The sequence below is a fragment of the Stegodyphus dumicola genome, chromosome X2 (genome assembly GCF_044657685.1).
Source record: "Stegodyphus dumicola isolate Sdum_Otavi_A_Nest chromosome X2, ASM4465768v1".
Lineage (NCBI taxonomy): Eukaryota > Metazoa > Arthropoda > Arachnida > Araneae > Eresidae > Stegodyphus > Stegodyphus dumicola.
Window position 1 is genome coordinate 6,667,619 of NC_140781.1, and position 27,471 is coordinate 6,695,089.

The 27,471-nt window shown below is 34.4% G+C and overlaps 1 protein-coding gene across 2 annotated transcripts in view; it reads right to left on the minus strand.

Moving 5' to 3' along the window:
- LOC118195362 (solute carrier family 4 member 11-like) overlaps window positions 1-27,471 on the minus strand; it is an 842,086-nt gene that overhangs the window by 18,248 nt on the left and 796,367 nt on the right. For both annotated transcript variants that reach the window (XM_085809451.1, XM_085809450.1), the window contains exons 12-16: window positions 16,901-16,974; window positions 11,712-11,922; window positions 11,456-11,562; window positions 6,889-7,054; window positions 5,254-5,427 (exon numbers count right to left, since the gene is read on the minus strand). In XM_085809451.1, coding sequence (XP_085665577.1) covers window positions 5,254-5,427; window positions 6,889-7,054; window positions 11,456-11,562; window positions 11,712-11,922; window positions 16,901-16,974 — 732 coding nt within the window. The remainder of the gene's footprint in view (window positions 1-5,253; window positions 5,428-6,888; window positions 7,055-11,455; window positions 11,563-11,711; window positions 11,923-16,900; window positions 16,975-27,471) is intronic.

A 27,471-nucleotide genomic window follows, 5' to 3' on the forward strand; every position in this document is an offset into this window, starting at 1 on the left:
GGGGGAGCCAGTGGAAGAACCTCAGCTAGACTTGAGCCATTTGAGCGTCCATGAAAGCCAAGTCATCCAGAAAGTGGTGAGTACTTTTTCAAACTTGTTTTCAGAACGGCCTGGTAACTGTCAAATTGTAACACATGATATACAACTAACTGCCGATAAACCCTGTAGGACTAAACCCTACCGGTATGATAAACAGAAAGAGCAAATTATTGAGGAACATATTCAGGAAATGCTTCAGAACCAGATAATAACGCCCATAAATAGTGAGTACGCGAGTCCAGTCGTACTACGTAGGAAAAAGAACGATTTCTCTCCTTCGGATAAAAGGGCTTGGAGGTTTGCTATCGATTACAGAAAGCTTAATAGTATTACAAAGTTCCCGGTTTACCCTTTGCCGGTAATAGAGGAAATTATTAGAAAGATTAAGTCTACGAGATACATGACTACGTTGGACTTGACGTCTGGCTACTATCAAATAGCTATGAGACCTGAAGATAGACATAAAACCGCATTTATCACAAAATCGGGCACTTATGCATTTTGACGCATGCCCTTCGGGTTGTGTGGGGCCCCGTCAAAATTCCAGAGAGCTATGGACATTGTTCTAAAGCCTGTCCTAGGAAAATCGACTTTAATCTAGATGATCTAGATGATCTAGATGATTATCTAGATGATATAATTATAACGAGTAGTACGTTGGAACAACACATTAAAGACTTGGAAGACGTTTTTAAATTATTAAAAGAGGCCGGTCTTACAATTAATGCCTTAAAATGCAAGTTCGCGACTGAAGAACTTAAATACCTGGGTTATAAATTTCGCAAAAGGGTATAGAAACTCAGGATTCAAAAATAAAAGCCATCAAGGATTTCCCACCTCCCAATACCGCTAAGAAATTTTCTTCTTTCCTTGGGTTATGTTCTTATTAACGGTCGTTCATAAAAGATTTTGCGAATATTGTTGAACCGTTGTTAGTAATTAAAAGAAAAAAAAGTAAAAGTAAGTTTACGTGGACAGCAGAAGCAAATACAGCATTTGAAAGGTTAAAAGAAGCACTCATCAATGCCCCTGTTTTGAAATTTCCGGAAGGAGACGAAAACCTGGAAATTGCAGCAGATGCGTCGGACTATGCCGTAGGTGCGGTTCTCATGCAGAATGGCCATCCTTTGGCATTTTTTAGTAAAACATTAAGTTCTACGCAAAGGAATTCTACAGCTACACAGAGAGAGAAACATTAGCCGTTGTAATGGCTGTACAGAAATTTCGAGTTTATTTCGGCAAAGCGCCAGTAACAGTCATTTCGGATCATGCGGCTGTTGGTAGACTTTACTCGGGGAAAAACCTAATGCCCAGGTTAATAAGATGGGCTTTAAAACTTCAAGAATATAATCTAATAATTAAATATAAACCAGGGAAAGAAAATAATGTAGCTGACGCACTATCCCGAATAAAACTGGACGATGAAGGGAATGAACTCAAATGCGCTGTGTTGACTTCTAAAATTTTAGATTCTACAGAAACAATTATTGCTGAATTGAAAGCTGATCCTGAATTTGGAAGTATTTATGCTTATTTAAAAGACCCTGAAATCTTTGAACATACAGATGTCGCCGCAATAAGAAGTACTGCAGAAAACTATGAAATAATAGATAATTTATATTTTTATACGAAATTAACAAACGAAAATTTTGAGTACAGACCAGTCATCCCAGCCTCTCTTCGATTGAGCATTTTGCGGAATTACACGACGCGCCAACATCGGGTCATTTAGGAGTCAGAAAGACTATAAAAAGGGTACGCGAGGCGGTATATTTCCCGCAATTATACAAAATAGTAACTGCGTATGTCAGGTCCTGCAATCAATGTCAGTTAATAAATGATATTAATTACAGCCCGGCCGGGTACTTAAATAGCATTCGCGCTACATTTCCGAATGAAATTTTAGGCATAGATCTTCTTGGTCCTTTCTCAGATTGAGTTAAATAAAAATCGTTTTCTTTTAGTAATTGTAGATCATTTTTCAAAGTGGACAGAAATTGTTGCACTTAAACGCGCGTCAGCCAAAACAGTTGCAGATGCATTCTTACACAGGTACATTTTAAAATACGGTGCACCGATAAAAGTCATTAGCGCGATAACGGTAAACAATTCGTTAGCCAAATTTTTGAAAACATTCGCTCTGGACTTGGCATACGCCATATCAAAATGGTTCCGTATAGACCACAGGCAAACATCGCAGAAAGAGTTAATAAAAATATTGTAAAAATAATTCGAAGCTATGTTAGCACACATCACAAGAGCTGGGATGGCTACATAAATGAGTTAGCTTATGCTTTAAGAACAGCAAATCATGATACTACTGGAAAAACTCCAGCAGAATTATTTTTAGGACGTAAGCTAATTACGCCACTAGATAAATTATTCTTTGTGCAACAAAGGGAAGAAGAATTTAAACAAAAAGATATACAGAAACTTATTGATCAGGCGGTTAAAAGTTCGGATAGGGCAAGAAATAGACAGAAACTTTACTATGATCGAAAACGCCGTGAAGCAGATTTTAGAGTAGGTGATAAAGTGTTAAGGCGGAAATTTTCTTTATCAAGTGCCCCACATAATTTCACTGCAAAATTGGCTCCAAAATTTGAAGGCCCCTATGTAATACAGGAAATCAAGGGAGTCGTATTGTACCTTAAGAACGAGAGAGGGGAAGCCTGTAAAGCAAGTCCCGACCAGGAGAAAAAATATTATAATCAAAATGATTTTGAAATCCTTAAAAGTTTCTTGCAGAACTCAAGCGCAAAAGAAGTGGAAATTCCAGAATTTACGCCACCCGCTCCACCACCCAAGACGCAGAGAACAGAAGAGGAACCTAGCCCTTCTACAAGTCATTCTAGGGTCTCGAAAAGGAGGAAGGAAAATGGTCACACTCCAGCATTCAAGAAGTACAGGAAATCAACGCCGCCTCATAAAGAATCTTTGGTAAACAGGAAAAGACCAGTTACAACTTCCCACAGTAGAAAATCTGCGTCGACGAAACCACTTCCAGGGCCAGATAGTCAGTACAAACAAGGCCGCCGTTTACGAGAAGAAAAAGACAGCAAGAAGAAAGAAAAGATTGGCACCAGCAGAAAAAATTCAAGCAAGAATCCAGACCGGAGGCCGACAAGACCAGCCGTCCAGGGGCCAAACGGAAAAGACAGGAACCCGAAGACTACCATCCCAAGAGGCCGGTGTACAGAGGGCGAAAAAGGAACGTCACCATGGAGGAAACTCGAAGAAACCAAAAGCGGAGATTAACTTCCATGAACTCTGTAACTTGGGATCAATTTTGCCAGAAGAGGATGTCGGAGTTCCAAGCATCGAAAACTCAAAGATAAGTTAAAATCTTTTATAAATTTTTCTTTTGTTTTGAAATGTTATGCGTAAATACGAAGTTCTATGTGTTGACGGAAGTCAATTTGTCTCGGTTGAGACTTAGTTTTGTTTTACTTTATTTAGCTAAGGCAAAAGCATTATTTTCTTTAAGTGTAAAATCTAAGAGCAAGCAGTTCGAGTTGGTCTAAAGACTGGTTCTGTTATGTTAAAGCCAAAATTTGGCCGAAAGTAAAATAACTTCGTATTCTTGTATTAATGTAAAATTTAGTTTCAGTGTCGCCAACTTGTCGAAAAAGGCGTGAAGTAAATTTTTATTTTCTCTTATTCATCTTATGGTAAGTTGTAAAAATCATATATATTAGAATTTTGTAAATATAGGTAAATACTTGAAAGTTATGTAAAAGTAGAATTTAGTCTAGAAGCATAAAATTTTAGATGTTAAAAGTAAATGCTCAAAAGAAACGAGTTCAAATCTAAGTATTAAACAGCAGATAAAATCATGCTTTAGAGCGAAAGTCTGCATGTCTAAAAATGAATGAGGGGGAATTTAGAATGAATATGTTTTTTAGGGTTCTCCACATACACTTGAATTTAAGAATGTTAAACATAGCTCATCGAGTTTCAGTATGTTGGATTAAGGTGTGTCATATTTGGTCGTTTGAATTCTAACAAATCATTGTGGTTAGGGGAAGTGTTGTAATACAAAAACACGAAGATTCCCTTTTGACACCACACATAGTGGAGAACCAGGGTAAAGTTAAATTCATGTTTGAATATTTGAATGAATGTGAATGTAAGCAGTTAATTAAGAAAAAGAAAAGGATCGAAAACGAAAACTTTATCCAGTGTTAAGAAAGTGTAAATCATAATGTATTTAGAATGTACTGATACTTATTCCTTCCAGATACTGGAAGGAAGAGAAAAAGATTGATTGATGAAGACCAAATACCAGAAAGGATCCTTTAAGAAGATATGGTATTTTAATCATCTACAGAAACCATTGTAATTGTTTTAGACAAAAGTTTGTTTTATGTAAACGGAGCTCTTGAGTTTTAGGTCAGAATATGGAAACTTTACCACAGGTCGTTTCTAGGACCTGCTTCCAAGTTTACCAAATTCTGGCAGCGGCAAATGTAGGGTTTATATTTATTTTAACTAACATTTATTTTATGTTTAAGCTATCTTTCCTGTCAAGTCTTTACTTTCCCCTAGAATTGCCAGTGCCAGAGTATGTAAATTGTAGTAGAACGAGCAGTATATTCAAATTTTAGCAGAAGTAAGTTGAGTTTAATTAGAAGGGAAACGAGATTGTATGTGTGCTTCTCGAATCGCTAACGTGAAGGTTGCTAGGTAGAAATTTAAGAACCGCGCGTTTCGGCCTGTGTGCCTATCTCGGCAGTTCGTTGAATCTTTCAACTTCTTAATCAGTAAGCTTGCTGAATCTCAGCTGTATTTTAGAACGCGGTTAAGTTAGTTACGATTCCAGAGCCTCGTAGGTAGTGATCTAGTTATTTATTCATCCTGTCATTTATTTTTAGTTTCACATTTCTGTTTTGTTAAACCGCCGGGTCGGCGTAGTTTGTGAGCGTCAAGTGAACGCAGCTGTTATTTCTAAAGTGGAATAAAAAGGGCTTTAAAACCCTACTTACGAGTTTGTGTAATTTACAGTTCATAGCAGTCACTACCATAGTTGCTGACAAGTTGGGGGCCACGCAACACTACAAGTTTTCCAACAGTGATTTAAAATAAAACAAAAGTGTTAAATATATGACGGAAAAAGTGACAGCATCTTATAAAGAAGCGACAGTTTTTCAGGAAGTATATTGTATTTAGTATACAAGATAACAGCTAATGAAATAAGTAATGGAATTTTCTTACATTTCGTACACATGCCCCTGTTCGACTCGCTCTTCAACGTCTGCTAAGCTGCGAACATGGAGGGGTGAATGTGGCAGGACTCCATGCATCCACGGCAGCCCGTACAGGGACAAGAAACCATTCACGACTCCTACTACGAACAGGTCTAAATGGTAGGCTGGACCTTTTTTCAGCCTATTTAAGAAAAAGACACGATTTTTACTTGCAGTTAATTAAAAACATGCATAAGAAGTTCCTATTAGAAATTAGTTAAATAAATGCTTTTACTTTTCAAATACTTTATTACAAAATGAGCAGTTTAATAAATGAAGAACGAAAGTTTTCCTTAGGTTCGGCCTACAAAAAAATCCCCACCATGCACATTATTTTATTACTTTATTTAATTCTCTGTAAAATAGTAAATCTCTCTCTCACACACATATACCGAAAATAAGGAGCTTAATTTTTGAATTTTTTAAAAAGTGGCCAGCTAATTTCTCGTTTAAGCTGATAGTAAATAGTATATTCCTATACGTTACTAGAGTAAAAGATAATCACATTTTGGATTACAGAGCTTTGACATCTGCGGACAAGCTCTCAGCCTTGAATGAGCCCTTGTAAATCTTATTGTTTCAAACATCATGATTATGTAATCTTCTCCATGACAATTTTGCAGAAATGTGAAGCTTGAGAATATATAAATTCGATGGAAGAGGTACTGAAAATTTATTCTCATTATCAGGTTCAGAAAGGTAAGCTTCTTTCACTTTTCAGTTAGAGAAGAGAAACAGATAGGATTTAAATTGAGAAAATAATGTTTTATATTTATTTGTTTTTATATTTATTTATATTCATTTTTTTGCATTATACAAATATTTATTTGTTTTTTGAATTTCATCTTCCAGAATTTCTCGATCAAAATGGGATAGAGATGAGTAAAGATTGATATTGTACCCGAAGGATACGGAAAAATAAAACTTTTTTTCTTCGAAGCTTAGTTTTTGTTACATCTTTCCATAGATTTTACACACACTTTAAACATATATGATATTCTGGATTAGAAGAAACTTACGCGAAAAAAGGTTAAAAAATGAAAAATCAGGACTTTGCCACATAATGAACCGGAAGCTAAAGCAGTGAAACTGTAATTTTTAATTAATAAGTCTGTGAAATAACACGAGCAGAGTTTTAAAATCTAACGTTCTAGTCTTGAAGGAATACTCTCACAAACTGCTGATTCCTTATTACAGAATAAAACGCTTTATTTTAATTATTTTCAGGAGTCTGTAGAGACATTAGGTTATTTCGAAGCAGGAAAGAGGACAAATGAGCAATGCCCTCGCCGAGACTCTAACCACGGACCTCTCGAATACGCGTCAAGCGTGCTGACCACTACACCACGAAGGCATGCTAAGAAGGCGGGAGTACTCCAACTTGTTTGGTTATGTCGGTCGGGCTGTGCCCACTTCTGATACCGATACCTTATAAGTACTTATGTTAATTATGATTGCGAGGTAATATTAATTGTAGGGTTGAAATGCTTTGCTTGAGATTTATTGAAAGCTTAATGAAATTTTACTGAAGTAGCATTTTAGAGTACAAAAGATAAAACCAATATAACGCATTCGATACATTTCAGTGTAATGAGAAACTTACTTATTGCAAGGATTATTGACCATTGCAGCTGAAATATTCTGGTCCATGAAGAATAGCAACGAAAGGGCAAAACCCATGCCTAACGCTGCTATTGACGCTGTCCATGGAAGCTCCTCGACCGGGGCTCGAGTTAATGGATCGCTAACGTTATAACGAAACTGATCCGCTGGAAGGAAAGATGTATTTAAGAATGCAGTTCATTTGTTTAATTATCATTTTACATTTTTATACGTTTATAAAGTAGAATGTATCATATGTGATTCAACTGCTAACAGACTTTTGGGTGCGTTCAAACTGTAAAAAAATCTGCGTAGCTTATGATAGGGATATTAAGAATACAACAGAAAAATGTTTATAGGACTGTCACATTTTTTTTTTCAGATCTAGGGAATATATTCTTTGATATGTTTCAAAATTTCCCTGCAACATTTATTGCTTAGTTTTTCTTAATATTATATAGTAAGAAGAATTTGAAACATTATTGTACTTTTATTACGAAGGCTGAGTGAAAAGTTTGAGGCTGAGTTTTTTTTTTTTTTTTTTTTTTTTTAAATCAGATGCTTCTGCAGGCCTGCACAAACTGGATTTAGTAGCATTCAATTAAATATTTCACAGCGTTTTATAGAAAATTAAAAAACATAAAATAGACCGTTTTGTGACCTCTTCTGTAGTACTGAGAAATGGCATTTATCACTTAGTCATCCGAAAAGAACCCACTCCAGTGTAATTGCCCTTTTAATGTTAAGAAAGTCAGGAAATCGCATGCCATTAAGTACAGGTTATATATAAAGTATTCTGCCTTGGAGCAAAATCACTCACTGTTTCTTTAGCAAATCCGATCTTTTCTTCTCCATAGCTGCACGCAAATGGTTTTAAAAACATCTGAAAGTTCTAAACACAGTTGTTCACAGTCTATTCACTGGCGTGCAGTGTTACACTCATAACCACATTGGATAATCTGCCAAACCGTGCATTTTCGTCCATCCGTGCATTATCGCTTTGAAATACCTCTATCATAGAACTACTGAAAGCGTAGCTAAATGTTGCATCGTCATATGTTTTTATAATATTTCAGGTATTTCAAAACGCAAAATTTTACAACTTCTCTGGCCTATAGCAATAAAGCTAACTTCTTCACTCGCCAGGACAAAATGTAAATGCACTAGATACTTGCCCTCGCTGTGGCCAACCACCAAAGGCTTGCGGTTGTCCAGTTGCAGGTACAAACACATCGCTGTTTTACCGTCACAAAACTCAGTACAAGATTGCCCTGCCACATGTGGTAAAGAGAAATAGAGACATTCTCAGATGTCATCAGTCAGCCTTGACACTTTAATACACAAAGAAATATTATTCTGATCCCAAATATGTCAGATGCTTGATGATGGATAGAGCTGGTTTCTTGCGTTGCTGTAGTTGCAGTCAAAATGTTGCGATAAATAAATCTGTTTCTGTAGTAACTGTGCAAACGGTTAAGCAGTATTCTTGTTACATTCAAGAGAGACATAATAGTTAAGGAATACAATTTGTGACTGGCATTCAAACACTTGGTAATTTCAGAAAAGTACAAAAAAAGCTATAACCAACTGAATTTAGCTGTAAAATCGATATGGGTAAATGACGAAGACTCATTTATTCGTCAATAAGTAAATACTTAATATTTTACTCTGAATTTCAGCTATTTTAGTTTCAGATATAAACCTTTATTTTTCATCATAACAAAAAGACCAATACTGTTTATTTAGATCTAAAAACTGTGTGCATTTTATCTTCCGTAATTTCAATATTGCACGAGATTAGTAGCAAATACTATACCTAAGCAAAGACCGAATGCTTTTTAAGCACGCTATTGTTAAGATTACAGCTTTACAGCTTCGTTAAGATATATTCCAAGCATGGCCAAACTGCGGCTTTCTGGCGCCTTAACTGTGGCTAGCATGTCAGATACGGCCTTTTGGTCTCTAAATGTGTCTCACTGAAAACAAACAGTACTCTTATTTTAGATGCATAATTACATTTTGCAACAAATGTCTTGCAAAGACATTCATTTTTATCAATTGACAATGTAGTTTCTTAATTTACAATTTGTGTGTAATTATTTAGCCGATTTCTAATCGCTTCAATACTCCAACCGACAGAATACAGAATAAATGACAAATGATTCCATTTCTGCAAATTACTAGAACGTTCATTTTACTTTTAAAGCAGATACTCATAATTAGGATTAAATATTAAACAGGGGAAGAGTTTCAAGTTTTGCAAACGCATGTTGATATTTTATGATGAATTTATGGGGAATGAATTAAAACTTTTATTTGCGCTTCGCCAGCAGATCTGTTAAACAACATTCCCACGTACAGGCGTGCATTACAATTCAGAATATGTTTATCCTTAAGCAAGTCAGGCCTTTTTTGTGTATTGTTCTGCATAATTTTCGCAACCACTTACAGTAATATGCTGCAAACATTTTTTTTTACTGTGAGTATACGCCCATTTCTATGTCTCTTCTATTCGTGATTGTTCATATGTTATTCTAGGGACAATTTATCATTTACTTCACATAAGATTGTGTATGTCAAAATTTTGGGATGCGGAGAGGATGGTCGTCTTCACTAGATGGACAAAGATTTCAACTCTGGATTTAAAGCTTCTGATCCATGTTTCTATAAGAGCGATTATTCAAGACCATCTTTCAATCTTTCACCTTCATTATAAAATCTACGTTTCAATGATGTTGCATCAAACAGGGAAATACCAATCGCACACAAATGTTTCTATAAACTTTTGTCAGAATACGGTATACTGATGTTGATGAAATTGCTATAGCTTGGCTTGTGATATTTCCTCATATGCTGCTCGACAATCGTTTTCCTTTCCAATCCGCCCCACTGCCTAAACACAGCACACTTTATGCAATGCACTGTGAAATTATTTTAGAGTTTTGTCGTCTAAACTTTCAATTCTAAAATATGGTCTTCGATTTCCTACAGTTAAATTATCTCAGACGTTCACCATTTCAAAATGCTGCACTATACTGAACTCAAATGGGATTTTTGGTTCAAATTTCAACTGCAAATAATACAAAAGTATAAAACCTGTCTCGTCAGGTTGTATACTTTTGTATTATTTGTAAAGGTTACCAGGAATGTATACAGAACGTCTAATAAAGAATGAGAATCACATTTATCAAAACTGATTTAACGATTTGTGACGGAGTCATCAAATCTGGAATCCAACTTGCCCAATCTTAAGCATAGATCATACTTAATAGTTTCTTTGGTTGATTAACTGAAGGATTCCAGATTAATATTAACGGAATCGGCAGCCGATCCAGAACAATGATATATATAAATTTTTATATTAAATCTTGCATGATGTACCGAAAATGAGAAATTTGTACAGAAAATTATGGAACTCTTTGTATTTAGCTTGTCAAAGTATAACGAAAATTTTAAATTCGTGCTACGGCGATCGTATTATATTTGCTCTGACTTCCCATCAAATTGCATTAAATTGTTTTCATAAAATTTTGTATCTTAGTCCGAAAAACTTTGCATTTGACAGTACGAAGTTTCAATTTGTAACTGAAAATACAAATTTAAAGACAATATCTTAAGAGATAAGGGATAAAGCTACCATTTGGAAATAATATGCGAACATAATCTAATAGTAAATGAAAGCAATTATTGATGTTTTTGTTTACTTGAGTGAAAAAGCTAAAAGGAATTCAGGAGAATATTCATTTGAATCATATATTTTATTGAATGTTTGCTCTAGAGAAGGCAGAATATTTGCTAGCTGATGTTGATCCCTTGTGTGTAACCCTGGCAGTTGTGGTATGTCCTAGATGGCAGGTATATCATTGGTTCGTCATCACTATTCTAATGACAGTATTAATCCCATTGAAAATATGTCTAAACAACAATAATAAATAATACGAAAATTTTAAGAAGTTATAAAAGTGTTATTTTTAATAATACCACGTGAACTGTTGCGGTTTGTACTTTATAGTGTTACATTACAAAATTTAACCTTTGAAGAATGGTGGTTCATATAAGCATATTTAATCCTTCGGAAACAGTATATAATTTCAGATTTTATAACTTTCGAGTATATTGGTGGATACATTATTTTTAAGCTTCTGCTATGCAGCATTAAACCAGAAAATAAAGTATTAAACATAGATAAAGCATAATAAACAATTTGTTTAGTATTTTCTTTAAGTAACTTGTAAGGCGCAGAAATGAGGAAAGACTAAATATTCAGTGAGGTATACTTATTAATTGACGAACTCTAGGCACAAGTAAAGCTTTTTCTGGAAGCTTTTTATCCTGCTGTTAGTATGGAGCTCAAACAAATATTTTAATACCCTTAAAAATTTATTTAACATGTAGCAGTGGAAGAATATAGGGGTAAACTAATCGAAGTCTGCAAACGCTACGCACAAAATTATCCATTGCTATCATATTCAAAAGCGTAAGTAAATTGCATTTGATATTAGGTTTCTTTACTTTTTCGGGTTGTTAGATCCACTTAATACTGGAAATAAAAGTATACGTTTACATACTCGCCACATCCCTGAACACAAATGATCCTAGGAAGCTCATCGAGATAACTGCTACAGGCAAGGCGTAGTCGGCCAGAATCTCACGTTTGCTGGCCTGAAGGTATGGCCTGTAATGAAACGAAATAAGGTGTTATTTCTGAAATGACACTGCGGTTTACTACGATAATATTTCAAGAATTATTAAAACGTCATTTTTAAAATGATGTCATGCTAAAATGAGAAAAATGAGGTCATGATCTGTAGGTGAAAAACTTACGTTTTATTGAAATTATACAGGGATACGGCGAGCCAAACGGTGCCACACATGAGAAGCAGGAAAAGCAGGCTGTTCTCCCGCTTACAAGGGGCAGGCATGGAAACATCCCCTTGGGTTTCGTTGATGCTAGAATTGCTGAGCCAGAAAGGAAATTCCACTGTAGGACTACTATCTTCCGTGCAAGCGGCAGAGAAGTAATTATGATTAAAATCTGAAAAGAAATGTGCAGTATATATGAGTGTAAAAAAATTCAAAGCACTCATTAGACAGAAGACTTATAATACTTCTATAGTCTCTAAAATTGATTTAAGAAATACTGATGTTATATTTGAATATAATCAATGTTCTAATTGTCTTCACAACCTTATCTACCATTTTTTGCTTTTTTATTTCTACGCAATTTTGATAGGTTGCATCGCATTTTATTGGAAATTTATATTCCTTCTGATTTTTTCAGAATGACTTTCACTATTTAAAGAGATTTCTGACTTTCTATCATTTTCAATTTTAGGGGGAACTGACGTATCACTTAAATGCGAACTGATGCAGTAAAAGAGGACCCAGTGTACATAAAGTGTTCAAATATTTTCTATTCCATAAGTTGGATGACACATGTTTAACGTGCAACGTATTCGGGTTGAGACCATAACGAAACCATAACCTATGTCGGTTAACAAGGTGTTCAGTGGGCTCAGAGTTTTATGTGAAATAGGATATTGATGACACATTTGCAGCAATATTGATTGCACCATTGTTGTGAAATATGACCAAAAGGGAACAATGAGAGACTGTACAGAGGGTGTTTACACATTTTTAGAAGGATTTTGATATAGAGTTAAAAGAAAAAAGCAATTGTTTTGGAATAAATATTTTTTGAACAGCCTATTATTTCAAATGAGAAAAATCGTCTGCTACTTTTAGATTTATTCTTCATTTAAAATGTCGCGTACAAACAAGCTGTAGATTGAAGGATATGTGTTGCGCTTTCCAAAGATAAATGTTCTTATTCCATAACTCAAAAACGTTGCAAAATGCATGATATTAAAATTTCTAAGTGCAAACTAAACAGCATTAGAAAAATGAAAAACCTTCAATTATTACTTTTGCATGGAAAGATGAATCCAAACGAATGCACGAAAAAATACGTACTGTTTCTAATACATCTGTAACAACAATAAATAAAACAATAAACCAAGATTTATAACTGAAAAAAAGGAAAATGCATAACTTTCACAAGCTTTTGCGAGGCATGTGGCTCAATGCAGAACAAACTGTAGAACCCTGTATGAAAACTATTTAGTAGGAGATCAATGGAAATACGTTGTGACCCTTGATGAAGCATGGGTTTAAGTAAATGACTTCAGCAAACAAACAAACAAACAAAAAGCAAAAACAAACAACAACAAAAAGAGATCTATTTATTATCGAAAGCTAGTGTACAAACAAGAGAAAAACAAACTTCACACAAACTTCGTTCGTGTACAAACTTCGTTCCATCGACGCCAAGAAAAGTTTCAGTAAGGGGTTTATGATTGTCCCAGGACTCTCTTAAATGCAAAATTAAAAATAAGAAGAGTGTAAAGAAATGTTAAAATCAACTCAGCGTGCTATTAAGAGAAAGTTTTAGGACCGATATTTTCAGAGGAAATTCCATTTCTTTATCCAAATGGTTTCAAACATTGAAACTTCATCAAGATAAAGCAAAAAGTTAGGGTTCGAAAAGTATCACTACATTTCTTGAAAAACTGATATATGTGTATATGTGTGTATATGTGTATGCAATACTTGTATGAAGACTGATACAAGTATTGTATACACATACTTTCAGTATTCCTGCTAGCCTCAATAAGTATTCCTGCGAAGTCCCCTGATATTTCATCTACGGACTATTGTACATTACGTATCTTGATACTGCAGGACATTTTACAATAACCCTTCTGTCATAGAAATCACAATGCAAGGGGGTCTTTACTTTATTTTCCTAACAGTTATTTTTTGGGGGAACAAGCCTTTCCTTTACATTATAATTTTCTACCTATGTTTCCCTGCCAGGATGAGTTTTCAGTATTACGATTTATGCAAATAATGTACAATAGTATTTAATCTGAAGTCTGGGTTACTTCAGTCCGAGAGTGTGTTTTACCTTTCGGCCACATTGTTGCTATTAGTTAAGGCTTGCTATTATACGGCCGTACTTAATACGTGCGTGCTAGTATATGCCGGGTATCCCTTATTAAAAGCGAGTTTGAGTCTGTGCACTTTCGTCTGATTAAATTTATCTAGCATTAGTTTAGCCTCATATTTTCTATCTTGAGTTAAAGACCCATGTGGTGGCTTGTACGCCCACGAGGGGCCATTTGTACATCTCTTTTGAGTTGGAATAAAAGGGTATTTTAAATTTTCTCCGGAGTTGTTACTTACAATAACTCAGCGAATAGTCTGCCGTTCTTGAGTATTTTAGCTTTCACAGAACTCTATTTTAGCTAGAATATTACAGGACTAACAAAAGATTATGTTTTTTGTCACAAAGGAACAGAAAATGGTGTTGCGATTTGCTACAGTGGTTGAGGCTAGCCATCACGAAAGAACTTTTCATAATGGCTAAGTTATCCTACTAAAAAACTAACTCTGATTTTGCTACTGTTGTGAAGCTGAATTTGAATATTTTAAAGGGCAAGTTTCTCGCCTATGTCGTTCAACAGACGAACTGTTTTGCCTTTCAACTAGGATAGGCGACGCTGACTGCCGTACTGAAGGGCCCGGGTTCGAATTCCGGAGAAGGCATGGATATTTGTAAACGTATAGTGTCTGTGCGGCAAGGGATCACTCCAAACATGCGCCGAGATGAAAGTCCTTTCGAGAGGTTGATGGTAGAGGAAGAAGGTGGAAAACCCTAGTATAACAGTAACCCTACTATAACCCTAGTCCTCCCTGAGTGTACTCCATCAAAATTGGGGGTGGGGCGGAACTGAGCAAAGTCGTACTTTCACCTGTATGGTGTACAAGGCTCTTGCCAACTACAGGCTCAATCTTGCACTTCTTGCCACAATGACTATCGTAGGCTTATTCTGATGTTACTATCATAAAAGTGAGATAAGTCACAACAACGCGATTTTTTTGCAGCTTTAGTCAACTAAAAATGCTCCTTAAAGTGCAATAGTCGGGTGATGACGTAAAAGGGCTGTTTCTGCATTTCTGCATTCTTATGCAGTAGATTTCAACTGCTTTTTCATGCGCATAAAAATGGAATTATAATGTTTGACGTTGAGTCTGTACCTATTAAATATTTTTAACTCTTTGTAACAGTATACTTTTACATAACTTTCAGAAGTTTATGTTTGATGACTATACATTAAGTAATTCATTAATTAGTGTATCTTTACCAGTAAACTAAGCATTTATATCACTAAACTACGGCATGTTTTATTTTTTGTATTTTGAAATTGGCAGTACTCCCTTTATCTCTCCTGAGCTATTAACATATGCGCAACTGATCTTCGACATGAAAAATGATGCTATCTCGTGGAAACCACATAAAATTTGCAAATGTATAACAATAAAATACCTGCAGCGAAGTACTAAGGACTACAGAAAACAGATATTTTCAGTTTTTGGATCACTATAATTTTTGGTACTTTTCCGTTTCGCCGGCGCAAATCTCGCCAAGCAGACTTTATTGTCGACAACATACAGTAGCATACACATGAAAAATATTTAAAAAAAATGTTAGTTCTAAGAATTCTTTTAAAAAAAGAAGGCATAAACATTTTAATATCGCTTAAAATTTTATAAAAAGCCAATAAATAAAGACAATAAGTTTGCAAAAAGACATTAATTTAAGAATTTATTATGCTTTCATGGTTCAACATCCTGATTCGCCGGTTCATATCACGTGACCTAATGCTCTCAGTAATTATCTACATTAATTTCAAGTTAAATCTTAGTTTGGAACACAAGTTTAAATACAAGAAATATTTCAATTCGTACGAATAGCTTACTCAGAAATTATGTAAAACTGCAGTGCTTTACTTCGCTAATGCATTCTCATTAGAATGGATGAATATTTCTATATTTTCGGCTTAGGGTAAGCGCTGTGATTGCATCCTAATTGACTTAATTACCGAAAATGGCCTTAGACATAAAACTGAACTATCTGATAAAAATTCTATGTAATTATATGCCAGTATTGAAAGAAACAATCAATCTGATAAGAAAAAGCTGCGACTTGTTTTGAAAATGAGGCGTAAAAGGTTACCAGCGAGAATATTCCGTTTGGCATCGGTTTTACCATTATTGGCGACTTTATCGCTTGCGCCGGCAAAACGGAAAAGTACCTAATTTTTTTTTTTTTTTTCTTTGTATGTTTTATGTTATTCAAAACAACAAGAAAATTCATCTAGTCTAAATATTTTCTAATTTACGGAATGAGAGTTTCCTTATATAATGCCAACATAAGAAGGCTAGATAGATTAAAAAAGAGAAAGAAATTAAAAAAGACATAGTGATATAAATTAAAAAACTGCTTCGGAATGATGAGACGACACAGGAACAATTTGAAGTATGTGCATACATACAAAAAAGCTGAAGCTAATAGGCGCCTGTTAGCTTCAGCTTTTTTCTATATATTTCTCAATTAATGACCTTAAATTGTGTAACAATTATAGAGTCGCGTAACATTTGATAACTTAATATTGTTACGAATATTGTATATAGATAGATGATTTGAGTGCAATTATATGCGAAATTGTTGTATTTTTTATTACGAGATATCGCCATCGCGACTAATTTGCGCCAAATATTGACTGCAGCCGTCTTATTTTGACCATCCACGTATTTAAAAGCTTTTGTGTGTTATGAATTAAAAGTCTATCACAATTCAGTTTGAAGAAAGGTTTCAAAAAGTGGATGTCCTCATGCGAATAAAATATGTACTAATTTGAGTAAATTATCTTCGTTTATGTTAATAAAATAATGAAGATAAAGATATAAAATATGTCGTAAGGATTTGGACTGTAGCTGCGCTCTAAGCATTTATAATTAGTGCGTTATCCAGATCCGGATGTTTCTTAGGAGTACTGAACGATGCCGATAAGTTACTTCGACTTTATCCTAATCACGACGTAACTCGTGGCTCTTTAGGATACATAAAATGTTTCAGCTTCACTAAAAAATATTACAAGTTAACTTACTTTTATACATATCTCTTCCTGCATCCACAATAAACGCTATGCTAATGAACAAAGAGAATATTTCCTCTGTTGACCTATTAAAAAAAAGAACAAAGTTGAATATTTGTATAATGGTATTCAAATGGTAGCAAGAAAAATTTGACAAAAAGTACACAATTGTATAAAATTTTAATTTTTAAAGTATTTCATGAATGAGATTTAAAAGTCATACCGAAAACTATAAATATTTAATATGAAAGCGTTTTGTTAAATATTCTTCAATTTTTAATTTTTAAAGATTCAAAACTTTATTAGTTTCATTCAGTTAAATTTAATTGCTACTAGTATCCCTTCCTTTTCATATGATATTCCTAACAAGAATTGTAAACGAAAATTTCATTACAAAAAAATCACAGCTAAGAATATTCTTAAAATATTCAATAGAGAATAATTTTACAATATCAAATTAAATGCCCCAAACAGACCTTTATTTAGAGCACTTACGTTTTGATAATATCCTTCATTTTTCTTACTGTCATAATTAGAAAGGTAATGAAGGTTTTAATGAAATATATTTTATACATTGATCATGAAAAGTCAAATAAAATGTCAGTAACTTACTGAAAAATTCATACTAAAATCTACTTCTACTGTGTTATGATTCGATGAAAAATTTAGTATTTCGTGCAAATTAACGATAGATTCTTGTCTCGGTGTCGTTTTTTTTAAAGTTTAGACAAAATTGCAAAGCATATTAACACGAGTAACTTTACCGGAACTCAACAGCATTACAATTTACTATAATATCACGCTAATTCTGTAAAAATAGTTTTCAATTTTCGAGAATGCTAAGTTTGTTAATGAGTCTTCATCTCCTTGTTTTAGTGTTCAATGTTGTAACTTTCTCTTTACACTGAAGTTAAGTATTATAAGTTTTGAAATATGACATTTCTTCCAAATTCCAACTTTCGTTGACAATATCCAGGAGAAGTCGTTTGCCTTATTCGTTGAGGTGGTGGACGATCGGATGGATGGAAATGGAGATGTCACAATCTGTTGATGCTTGACATCTCAAAGTCTCTCGTAGTGTGGCTCAGCGACTGTAGAATCAGGTTGAGTCCGAGGATTCTGTGTCTAGAAGACATGCTCCAAGCAAACCAAGAATTATAACACTTGTGGGAAACTGTTATTTAGCTCTTTCGGCCCAAAGCAGGAGCAACATTACTGTGCTTCATCTCATGGCAGATCATTTGTTGGTAACAGGGACAAAAATCTCAGCTACTACAGTGCGTAGACGCCTGAAAAATACAAGTCAGTATGCAAGACGACCAGTTGTTTGTGTCCTCGAGGACATAGAATTGCCCGTTTATGTTTGGCAAGAGAACACGTCTCCTGGACCAGTCAAGAATGGGCGTTTGATTTCTTCACAGACGAGTACAGGTTCACATTGGAGAGTGATTCAGGTCGTCAGCTGATCTGGAGGAAACAACGTACCCGATACAACCAATCCCACATTGTGGAAAGACACAGTTACAGAGATGGTGGAATAATAGTTTGGGCTGGGATCTCTCTCGATGGTCACACTGATCCGCATGTGTTCCAGGGAGGAACTTTGACTGGCGTGAGATATCGAGACAAGATCCTTGATCAACATGCCCGCCCATATGCCACTGCTATTGGTCTTGGAGGATTTCTTCTGATGAACGACAATGCGCAACCGCACCGAGTCGAGTTGCTGAAGAATATCTTGAAGATCACAGTATAAAGCGGAATGAATGGCCAGCTCAATCCCAAAACCTGAATCCAAAAGAGCATCTGTGGGACTACCTTGGGAGAAAGGTTGGTGCTTTAAGTCCTCTTCCAAGGTTATTAGATGAGCTTGAACAAGGATTACTCCATGTCTGGTTTTTGCTTCCCATTTCATTGATCGACAACTTAATTGTCAGCATGGAACGTCGCTGCCGCCAATATAGTTCAGCTAGGAATGGGCACATTCCTTATTAGAACCCATTTTTGTAATGTTACCACTCCATTTTTCCTCAAAAAAAGCAGTGATATACTGTTTCTCCAATACTGCTTTCTCTGTCAAGAGTGCAATTGTTGTTGTAAATCATGTTTGTGTTGAATTTTAGAAACATTCTATATTGCAGTCAAAATCGTAAAAGCCCTCGTTTAGCTGCCCTCGAAATCGATTGATTGTTTCATTATACTTACGCTAAATACAAGGTGGTTTTTACGATTTTGATTGTCACATTAGCGTGTTTCTCTTCTAGTCTATTCTATATTGCATTTATTAAAGAACTGTTTAATGAACATGGCCTCATAATTTTTTGTTTCTATGTTGCTTCATTCTCAGATTAGACACAAAAGCATGCTGTTCCTTAACTTTTGAAGGGCAATGTATATGAGCATTGTGTTGCAAAGAATTAAAAAAAAAAAAAAAAAAAAAAAATCCTACCGATGTTATTTGAACAAAGTTTGAATTCAACGACATTTTTAATGTTCTTTTGTACATATTGTTCTTTGATGACTTTGTTTATTCGTTTCTATTTTTGATATTTATTCTGCGGTTATTTGCAACATGTTCTTATTTTGAGTACTAATTTAATTTACGTCCGCAAATAAATTTATTCTACACATAAAACAATTTTAAAATGAAGAAATGCGCTAACAGTAATTTTGTTTTAATTATAATATAGGTTATTCTTTTCCCTGAGTTTTTTGAACTGTACTTGGATTAAATGTGATTTTTTTTTTTTTTTTTTTTTTTTTTTGTTAACCGTGGACAGCGTTCTCGGTATTATTCTAGTTAATCGGGATTCGGCCGCATTTGGTAAAAAATATGGACACTTAGTTTCAAAATCGAAACTTAGTTTTTTTCAAAAGCCAAAAGAAATATTCCATCTTCTTTGAAAATTTTATAATTGCATTAAAATTTTTAGAGTCTATACATTTTATCAAACTATAGAATATTTCATATTAATATAGAGATTTGAAACCTCACACTCCAGTAATTTGTGCAAGGCATTTTAGTTAAAAAATGTACAAAAATGAAGGTACTTGCATTTTAATTGGCGTAAAATGTTATAAATTATAATTAAAAAGTACTGTCTATTATCCATAAGACACAAAATGTAAAATGATCAAATTAGTGAATCAATTGGAGAAGACCATTTGCTAAGCATTTATTGCATTGAATCTTGATAATCTGAACCGCTGATTAAATTAATCACATCTCAGCGGCGGGCAGCAAGAATGAGTTCACTGGATTTAATTATACCGTGATCTGTATTTGACGAAAAATTTCGTCAGTTAATGGTATTGAATTTCATGACGGAAGAATCGTCATATTTCTTCACCTCTCAGGACAGCAGATGAGTGGCTAATCTGTAATTTGCCTGTGGTTCTGCTGACCAGTTTAAGCGGATTGGCTGTGAGAGGTTTTAGTAGTTTTCCTCTTATGTAAGGCATGTACGGTATATTCCTTTAGAGTTCATTATGAAGGTACTTCTTTCCAGGTGTATATGATCCTAGTGTGTTTTGCCTTAAGAAAGCAATACAGTCCAATCGATAGATGTCAAAAGGTTACATATTTCTTTGAAATGATAACAGTCAAACTTAGTAGAAACTATCAACAGTTAGTTTTAAAGATAATTCGTACTTTTAAATAGTAGTGAGGACAATTTATAAGTTTCAGACCAATTATTCTACATTGAGTAGCCTGTCCTTATATATGGAAGACTACATCCACTAAATTTTAAAAGCAACCAATGAATTATAAAGAAGCTTTTGTAAACATATATTCATTAAATAACTACAAGCTATATTTCGTGATGACCAAAACTGCTAATTTATTCCGGCGGGAAAAAATTACTGAGCAGGAGAAACATAAGAAATAGTTTTAATTGTTCTTGCAATAATATTTTTATCGTCATCTGTTAGATTCACTTTAAATATGTTTTGGAAAAGTATTAATATGTTTAATATGCTCAGTTTGAGGTTCAATTCCATAAGAAGTGTTCATATATTTATCACGACATTACTGTGTTCCTTACGATGTTAAAATCGATGAAAATAATGTTAAACTCTTCTCTGATTTCCAACGAAAAGGTTCATGTAGTTGCTAAGAAATGTGTTTAGAATTACTAACTGGAATAAAGCAAGATTAATAAAATAATTAAAGCAATTTTCTAACCTTTATTTCCTCACGGTTTGACACTTCACGTTTTCTACGAATTGCTAATCGAATGGAAATTCTGTCAGTAAACTTTGGCTTATTATATATTGACGAAATTTTAAGGCTATGCCCGATTTTTAAAATTAAGATGAAAAAAAGTAAAAAATAATCTTCTTAATGTATTGATTCTGTTTTATTTCAATTAGTAATATGAGTCTAATTTGAGTGGAAAGCATATTAAAAAAGTCGGTAACACAAAAACAAGTACTGATTTAGCCCAAAACGAATAACTTTACAACAATTATAATACAGCCGTGGAGAATCTAATACCCTCTTAACTTGTAAAATATTTATTTTGAATAATCTGCTAATTTTATTGCCGTATTAAAATTTTATTCACAATAAGTTTAACGCAAAATTAAAGAAATAGATATATAAAGCTCAGTAGATGAAGACGAGGAAATTATAAAAATCAAATACTTTTATAATAAAGCAAGCCATCGATTTCAAATTTTCCTTTGAGGTTTCCGTTGAAAGAAATAATGTTGAATGATTTATAATTTTAAGAGTTACGAAAACTAAAATGTAGACTCGTTTTATTTGAATTGTCGGTGTTTATTTATCTAAACTCTCATGTTATAGCTTGCATCTTTATTCGATAGATGGCGCCAGAATGTCTTTCGTGGTTCTACGTTGAGTGAACATACGAGAGTCTTCGCCTTAGCTAGCTAGCCCTTGCGCTTCGCCTTAATCATTTAACCAATCAGATTTTCCTTTCCTCTGCCTCAGTATTGTACTGCTGTAAAAATGCAGCTAATAGTTTTCTCCAGATCAAGCATTTGTATTGGTTTAGCTTACACTAAGATACTTCTAATTTCAATCGATCATTGTTAATGCACATTTCAATAAAACGACCATAAACCTTTCTTTACCGAACGCGTAGCTGAACACAGAGAGAAAGTTATGCTTACTTAAATATGATGCAAAAGAAAATTTCATCGAGACAAATATTTCTTCGCTTTCTAGATTTTAGCTCTCACTTTAAAAAACGAAAAAGGTTGAATTTCAATATTATACGAATAATTTTTTGCTATGTATTTTTTTGCATTACATTCGAAGAAATTTAAGAACTTTGCAGTTGTTCCACAAGATAATAGAAAACAAAATTTCCGTTCACCTTTGCTAAAATATCTAAAATTTCTTGTCAATTTATAAATAAAAAGAAATTGTAAACGATCTTGCTATCGCATTGATTTCCAGAAATGCATAGATTTTGTTTTTTACAGAAATGTCAAAGGTCAGATCTATATAAATTATTCATTTTCAGAGTGGTCTTTAAGTATAAAAAAGTGATTTATAATTTTAAGAGTTACGAAAACTAAAATGTAGACTCGTTTTATTTGAATTGTCGGTGTTTATTTATCTAAACTCTCATGTTATAGCTTGCATCTTTATTCGATAGATGGCGCCAGAGTGTCTTTCGTGGTTCTACGACAAGAGCTCGCCTTCCAAGTTACGAAACTAGATTCCAAAAGAAAGATTAAATTATATGACAGAAGAAGGGACAGATTTAATTCGTGCAAATCTTTAAGAAGAATATTTAGTACTCAACAAACGATAATCATATAATTAAATTCATTTAGCACAACAAAAAACAAACTAGAAAAAAAAGTGCAGAACAAATTTCTTACTTGTTAGATAAACTGGACAGCAAATGTTGCAAAACTTAAAACGTGCTGTAAAATGCGATGCCGAGTATTGTATAAATTGTCAATTGTAAAGAAGGTACATCAGATGCAATTAAAGAATATATATGTATCAGTGGTGCTTCGATTTTGCATTAAGAATTGCTTCACTGTTGATGCATGTGTGTGAGCCGAATTTATACTCTTTTGTCTATATGTGGGCATGTAAATATAATTTGTATACTTTAAGGGTTTAAATTCTATGATATAGACTTTGATTTTTAATTGAGAATTTTTTTTTTTCATTTTATTCCTTTATTGCTTTTGAGCATTTCCAAACTTTTATTTTTTCTTACACTTTTACATTTTCACGTACTTATTATAGTTGCAGAAATATTTTTTAATAATTTAATGTTTTACTAGATTACAGAAATCATTTTGGTCTATTATGGATAGAATATTAGTTTCTACCAATATTTAAGTACCGACCAATATTTACTACCAGTATACTACCTACGACCAATTTACTACCAATATTTAACTCATTTTGGTAGGGAATCGTAGGTGGGAAACAAGAAAATATAAAAAAAGGGCTTATTTAAAAAAAAAAAAAAAAAAAAAAAAAAAAAAAAAAAAAAAACACCTAGAAAATTAAAATAAACTCCTGTACTGGCAAGTAAAAATTTTTAAAATGAGAACTTAAATTTCTCACTTATTTGCTCTTACTCTTATTAATCTAGAAGCCAATTTAGTTTCAAGTGACCTATTGACTCACTGAAGATTTCACTTGTTTATTATTTTTCTTTTCTAAGTTTTATTTAAGCTAGTATTAATGTTGGAAGATTGGTAAATGATAAAATCTTGATATTTATCAATATAAAAATGTGAGGGTCTGAAAAGTATTTAGCAATATATTTTCATTTTGACCTGTTATCAAGCGGAATAGAACTGTAGATTAGGTGCAAAACGTAACAGTAGATATATTATTCTGATAAAATGTTATTAACTTAAGTTAGGAAAATAAATGTGTAAATTGTCGATATTTAAAAATGATTTAATTTGATAAAATAAATTGAACTTATTCCAAATTAATATTTTTAACGAGATTTTTATCAGTTCGTCTTAGTAAGTTTCTTAATTTTATGGATATCTATAGATAAAATTTCCAAATTTTATTATTTTATTAGATATTTCGGTCTTTAATTACGCGATATTGGTAAATGCTGGATTTTTTTACAAATTTTACGATAACAATATATACATATTAAATAATAACAGTGTTAATACACTGCTCGACATTGAAAATGCAACACCAAGAGGAGTGGTCAGAAAGTGATAAAATTTGGAATAAAGACAGAGACAGCAAGCATCAATAAGTGATTTTTATTTCAAAATGATTAGTCGGAATACAGAGCGAGAACGGCGTTCGCTCAGTAGGATGTAGGACCACCGCAGACAGCGATGCACGAAGAAACTCGTCTAGGCATAGAGTCAATAAGAGTGCGGAGGGTGTCCTGAGGGATGGCTCTCCATTCCCTTTCAACCATTTGCTACAGTTCGTCTTCTGAACGAGGCAGGGGCAGAGTCTGCAAACGGCGTCCAATCACATCCCCCACATGCTCGATTTGTGACAAGGTCAGGAGAGTACGGTGGCCAGGGAAGCATCTGTATACCTTGCAGAGCATGTTGGCAGATGTGTGTGGTCGGGCGTTATCCTGCTGAAAAATTGCATTACGCAGCCCCTGAAGGTAGGGGATTGCCACATTGTCCAAGAATCATTGGGCCGTCATAGTGCCCTGAATACGAACTAGAGGTGACCTGAAATCGTAGGCAATAGCGCCCCAAACCATTATGCCACGTTGTCGCGCGTAGGGGCGTTCCACAGTTACTGCCGGATTAGATCTGTCTCCACGTGGAGGCCGCACACTGCGGCGACTGTCACTGGATAAACAGAAGCGTGACTCATCTGAGAACACGACGTTTCGCCATTCTGTCATCCACATCGCTCCAGTCCGGCATCATTCTAAACGTTGGCGTCTATGCTGTGGGGTCAATGGCAGTCTTCTTAACGGACGCCGTGAGTGCAGGCCACGTTCAACCAGTCGACGGTAAATGGTTCTGGTCGACACGAGAACATCCAGCGTATCTTGCACATGCTGCAGAATTGCGGTATAAGTGACTTGCGGGACCGCCACAGCTTGTCGGTGGATGCGTCTCGTCGATCCACGCGTGCTGAGGTCACTCTGGCTGCACCTGCACCCCTCCTTCTTCCCACATTTCCTTGTTCCAACCATGTTCGCCATAGCCGATGCATCGTGCTCGCATCCATGTGGGTATCAGCTGTGATTTGAGGTAAGGACCAACTCGCCCCTCTCAGTCCGATCACCATACCCTTCGTAAAATCGTCTCTCTGCTGGAAGTGCCTTCGTTGACGGTGGCCTGGCATTCTCTCCTATTACACGTATCCTCCGGGGCAAAAACCAACTTTCTTCGATAATTCGCCTGGCAGAAATAACGACACAAGGATTGCCCATTCTGCACGTTCCTTCCCTTATATCTTACTTCACGTGCGACAGAGAGCTTCGCATTTCATATCATTCGCCTAACTCAGTGATGTGCGTCTACTCTAAAATTTGCATAAATTTCTGACCACTCCTTCTTGGTTTTGCATTTTCAATGTCGAGCAGTGTACTGTAGGAATTCTAGTGCATTCATTGGGTCTACCAGCGGCCGAGCGGTAATGTCTCTTATTAGTGTAGCTGGACCCAGGTTCTACTCCAATCAAACCCAATGGCTAGATGGGCGTTTTCATGCTTTTTCCCATGTGTAACGTATATACGAGCCACAAAGAAGTTTTTTGAGAAATGTCATCATAATGTAATAAATCTAACCTATTTAGCTTCTCTCAAAAATGGTAAATACATATTTAATGATGACAAAGCACATGGCGTCTCTATCTTGGGAATTTTCTAAGATGTAAGGCACCTACGCTGTTGTTGGGGAACAGAAACTAAGAGGAAGCATTAGCACAGAGGCTTAAGACTGGGCTTAGACGGGCTTCTGTCAACAAGAATGAGCTTAATTAGCTAAAATTCAAACCTGTTATTTATTTATTTATTTATTTTTTCTGAAAAAATCTCTTGAATGATTGAACTTTTTCAAATCCCGCACTGGATGTTATAAAATTAATGATTAGGAAATGAAATAGAAAAATATCAGAAGAAAAATGATATTAGGCTATGCAGAGATTTTTCAAAAACTTTGTCGGAGGTGTTTTCCATTTCACGTTCATCATTCTTAGAAATACGCATCTTCAGTGTTTTTTCACGTATTACATCTTATCACTGATAGTAAAGGATTCTACGGGAAATTTGATTAATTAATTCTCTTGGTTAATTTAATTGTGCATAATTTTCGAAATTTTGTACTGATTTCCACCTAAAAACTCATTTGAATTTGATCAGTACAAATACTAGCTTTGCTTCGTTCCTTTGAAATTGACTATCATAACTTCTTTTTCATCTCTGGGCACAACAAGATACCGAGCTGTGACCGTTTATTAAAAAATAAAAGTTGCAGAAAAATTCATTCATAAAATAAATAACGGGAACAGATAAAAAGATTTGTATAAAATGTATCCAACCAATCAACTGAAGATATCTGTATTATTCTAAACAATAATAACTTAAGGTTTCAGTGAAATCTTAAGTTGTTATATAAATTACGTTGTTTCTAAACATGGCCTTAAACGCAACGTGTATATAAGAATAAATGCTAGGATTCAGATCTAAAATCGTTAGCTCATTTTCCTAAAGCTTACATGTAATCCGAGATTATCCTTTTTCTATTGTAAGCAAATGTGGTAACTTAATTTATATTTAAGTATTGAAATGGAAGGATCTATTTTTGTTGCCGGATATTTATACTTTGAAAGCCACTCCCCAAATATGACATCCATCTGAAATCAGACTATACAAATTTATCGAATAATGAAGAGGTAATAACTTACCAAGCAGATAATGACGTGCCAAAAAACTCTGCAAGGAATGTTTGGACCTTATAAATGAGAACTGCTTCGGCGTAAAAACATGATAATTCAAACATTTTCAAAGAGGATAGTTAGTATAGTAAGTGTGTAATGCATGAGACTAGAATTAATGGAGATACAGCTTTAAACATAACTAGATTTTTAAAAAATCTAGGTAATCACTTACCGTTTTATTAGAGGGCTTACATGATAGCAAATGTCTATTACCTTAAATTTTGAATGGAAGAAAACAACATCAGAATCATTTAGAAAAGAGAATTTCTGGAAATGGTATTATACTAATGAGAGACAAAGTTTCACATCAGTCGTTTTAAATTCTTTAATAAATAAACGAGTGGGATTATTATTTAAACTAACCAGTTATTTTGAGTTTTGAAGTTATATACGTTAACTTCGTATTTCCATTTTCCAAGCCAGAATGAAAATGAAAATGTTAGTTTTTTAAATGAGATTTCTGGATTTTAAAACAGAGCGTGCTTCTCGTTGTCCGTGTACGCACGCTACGTTTAGTTCCTGCCAGCTCAGTTCGGATAGTTGTAATTATTCGGTTTTGCGTTATTTCGCACCCGGCAAATTCATTTTGACTCTAAGGTTAGAATTACTGAGTCAGCTTAGAGTAAGTTTTAAATTGCGTAGTCTTTGAATACTGTTCTACTTTTAACCTCAATTTGATTGTTCTTGC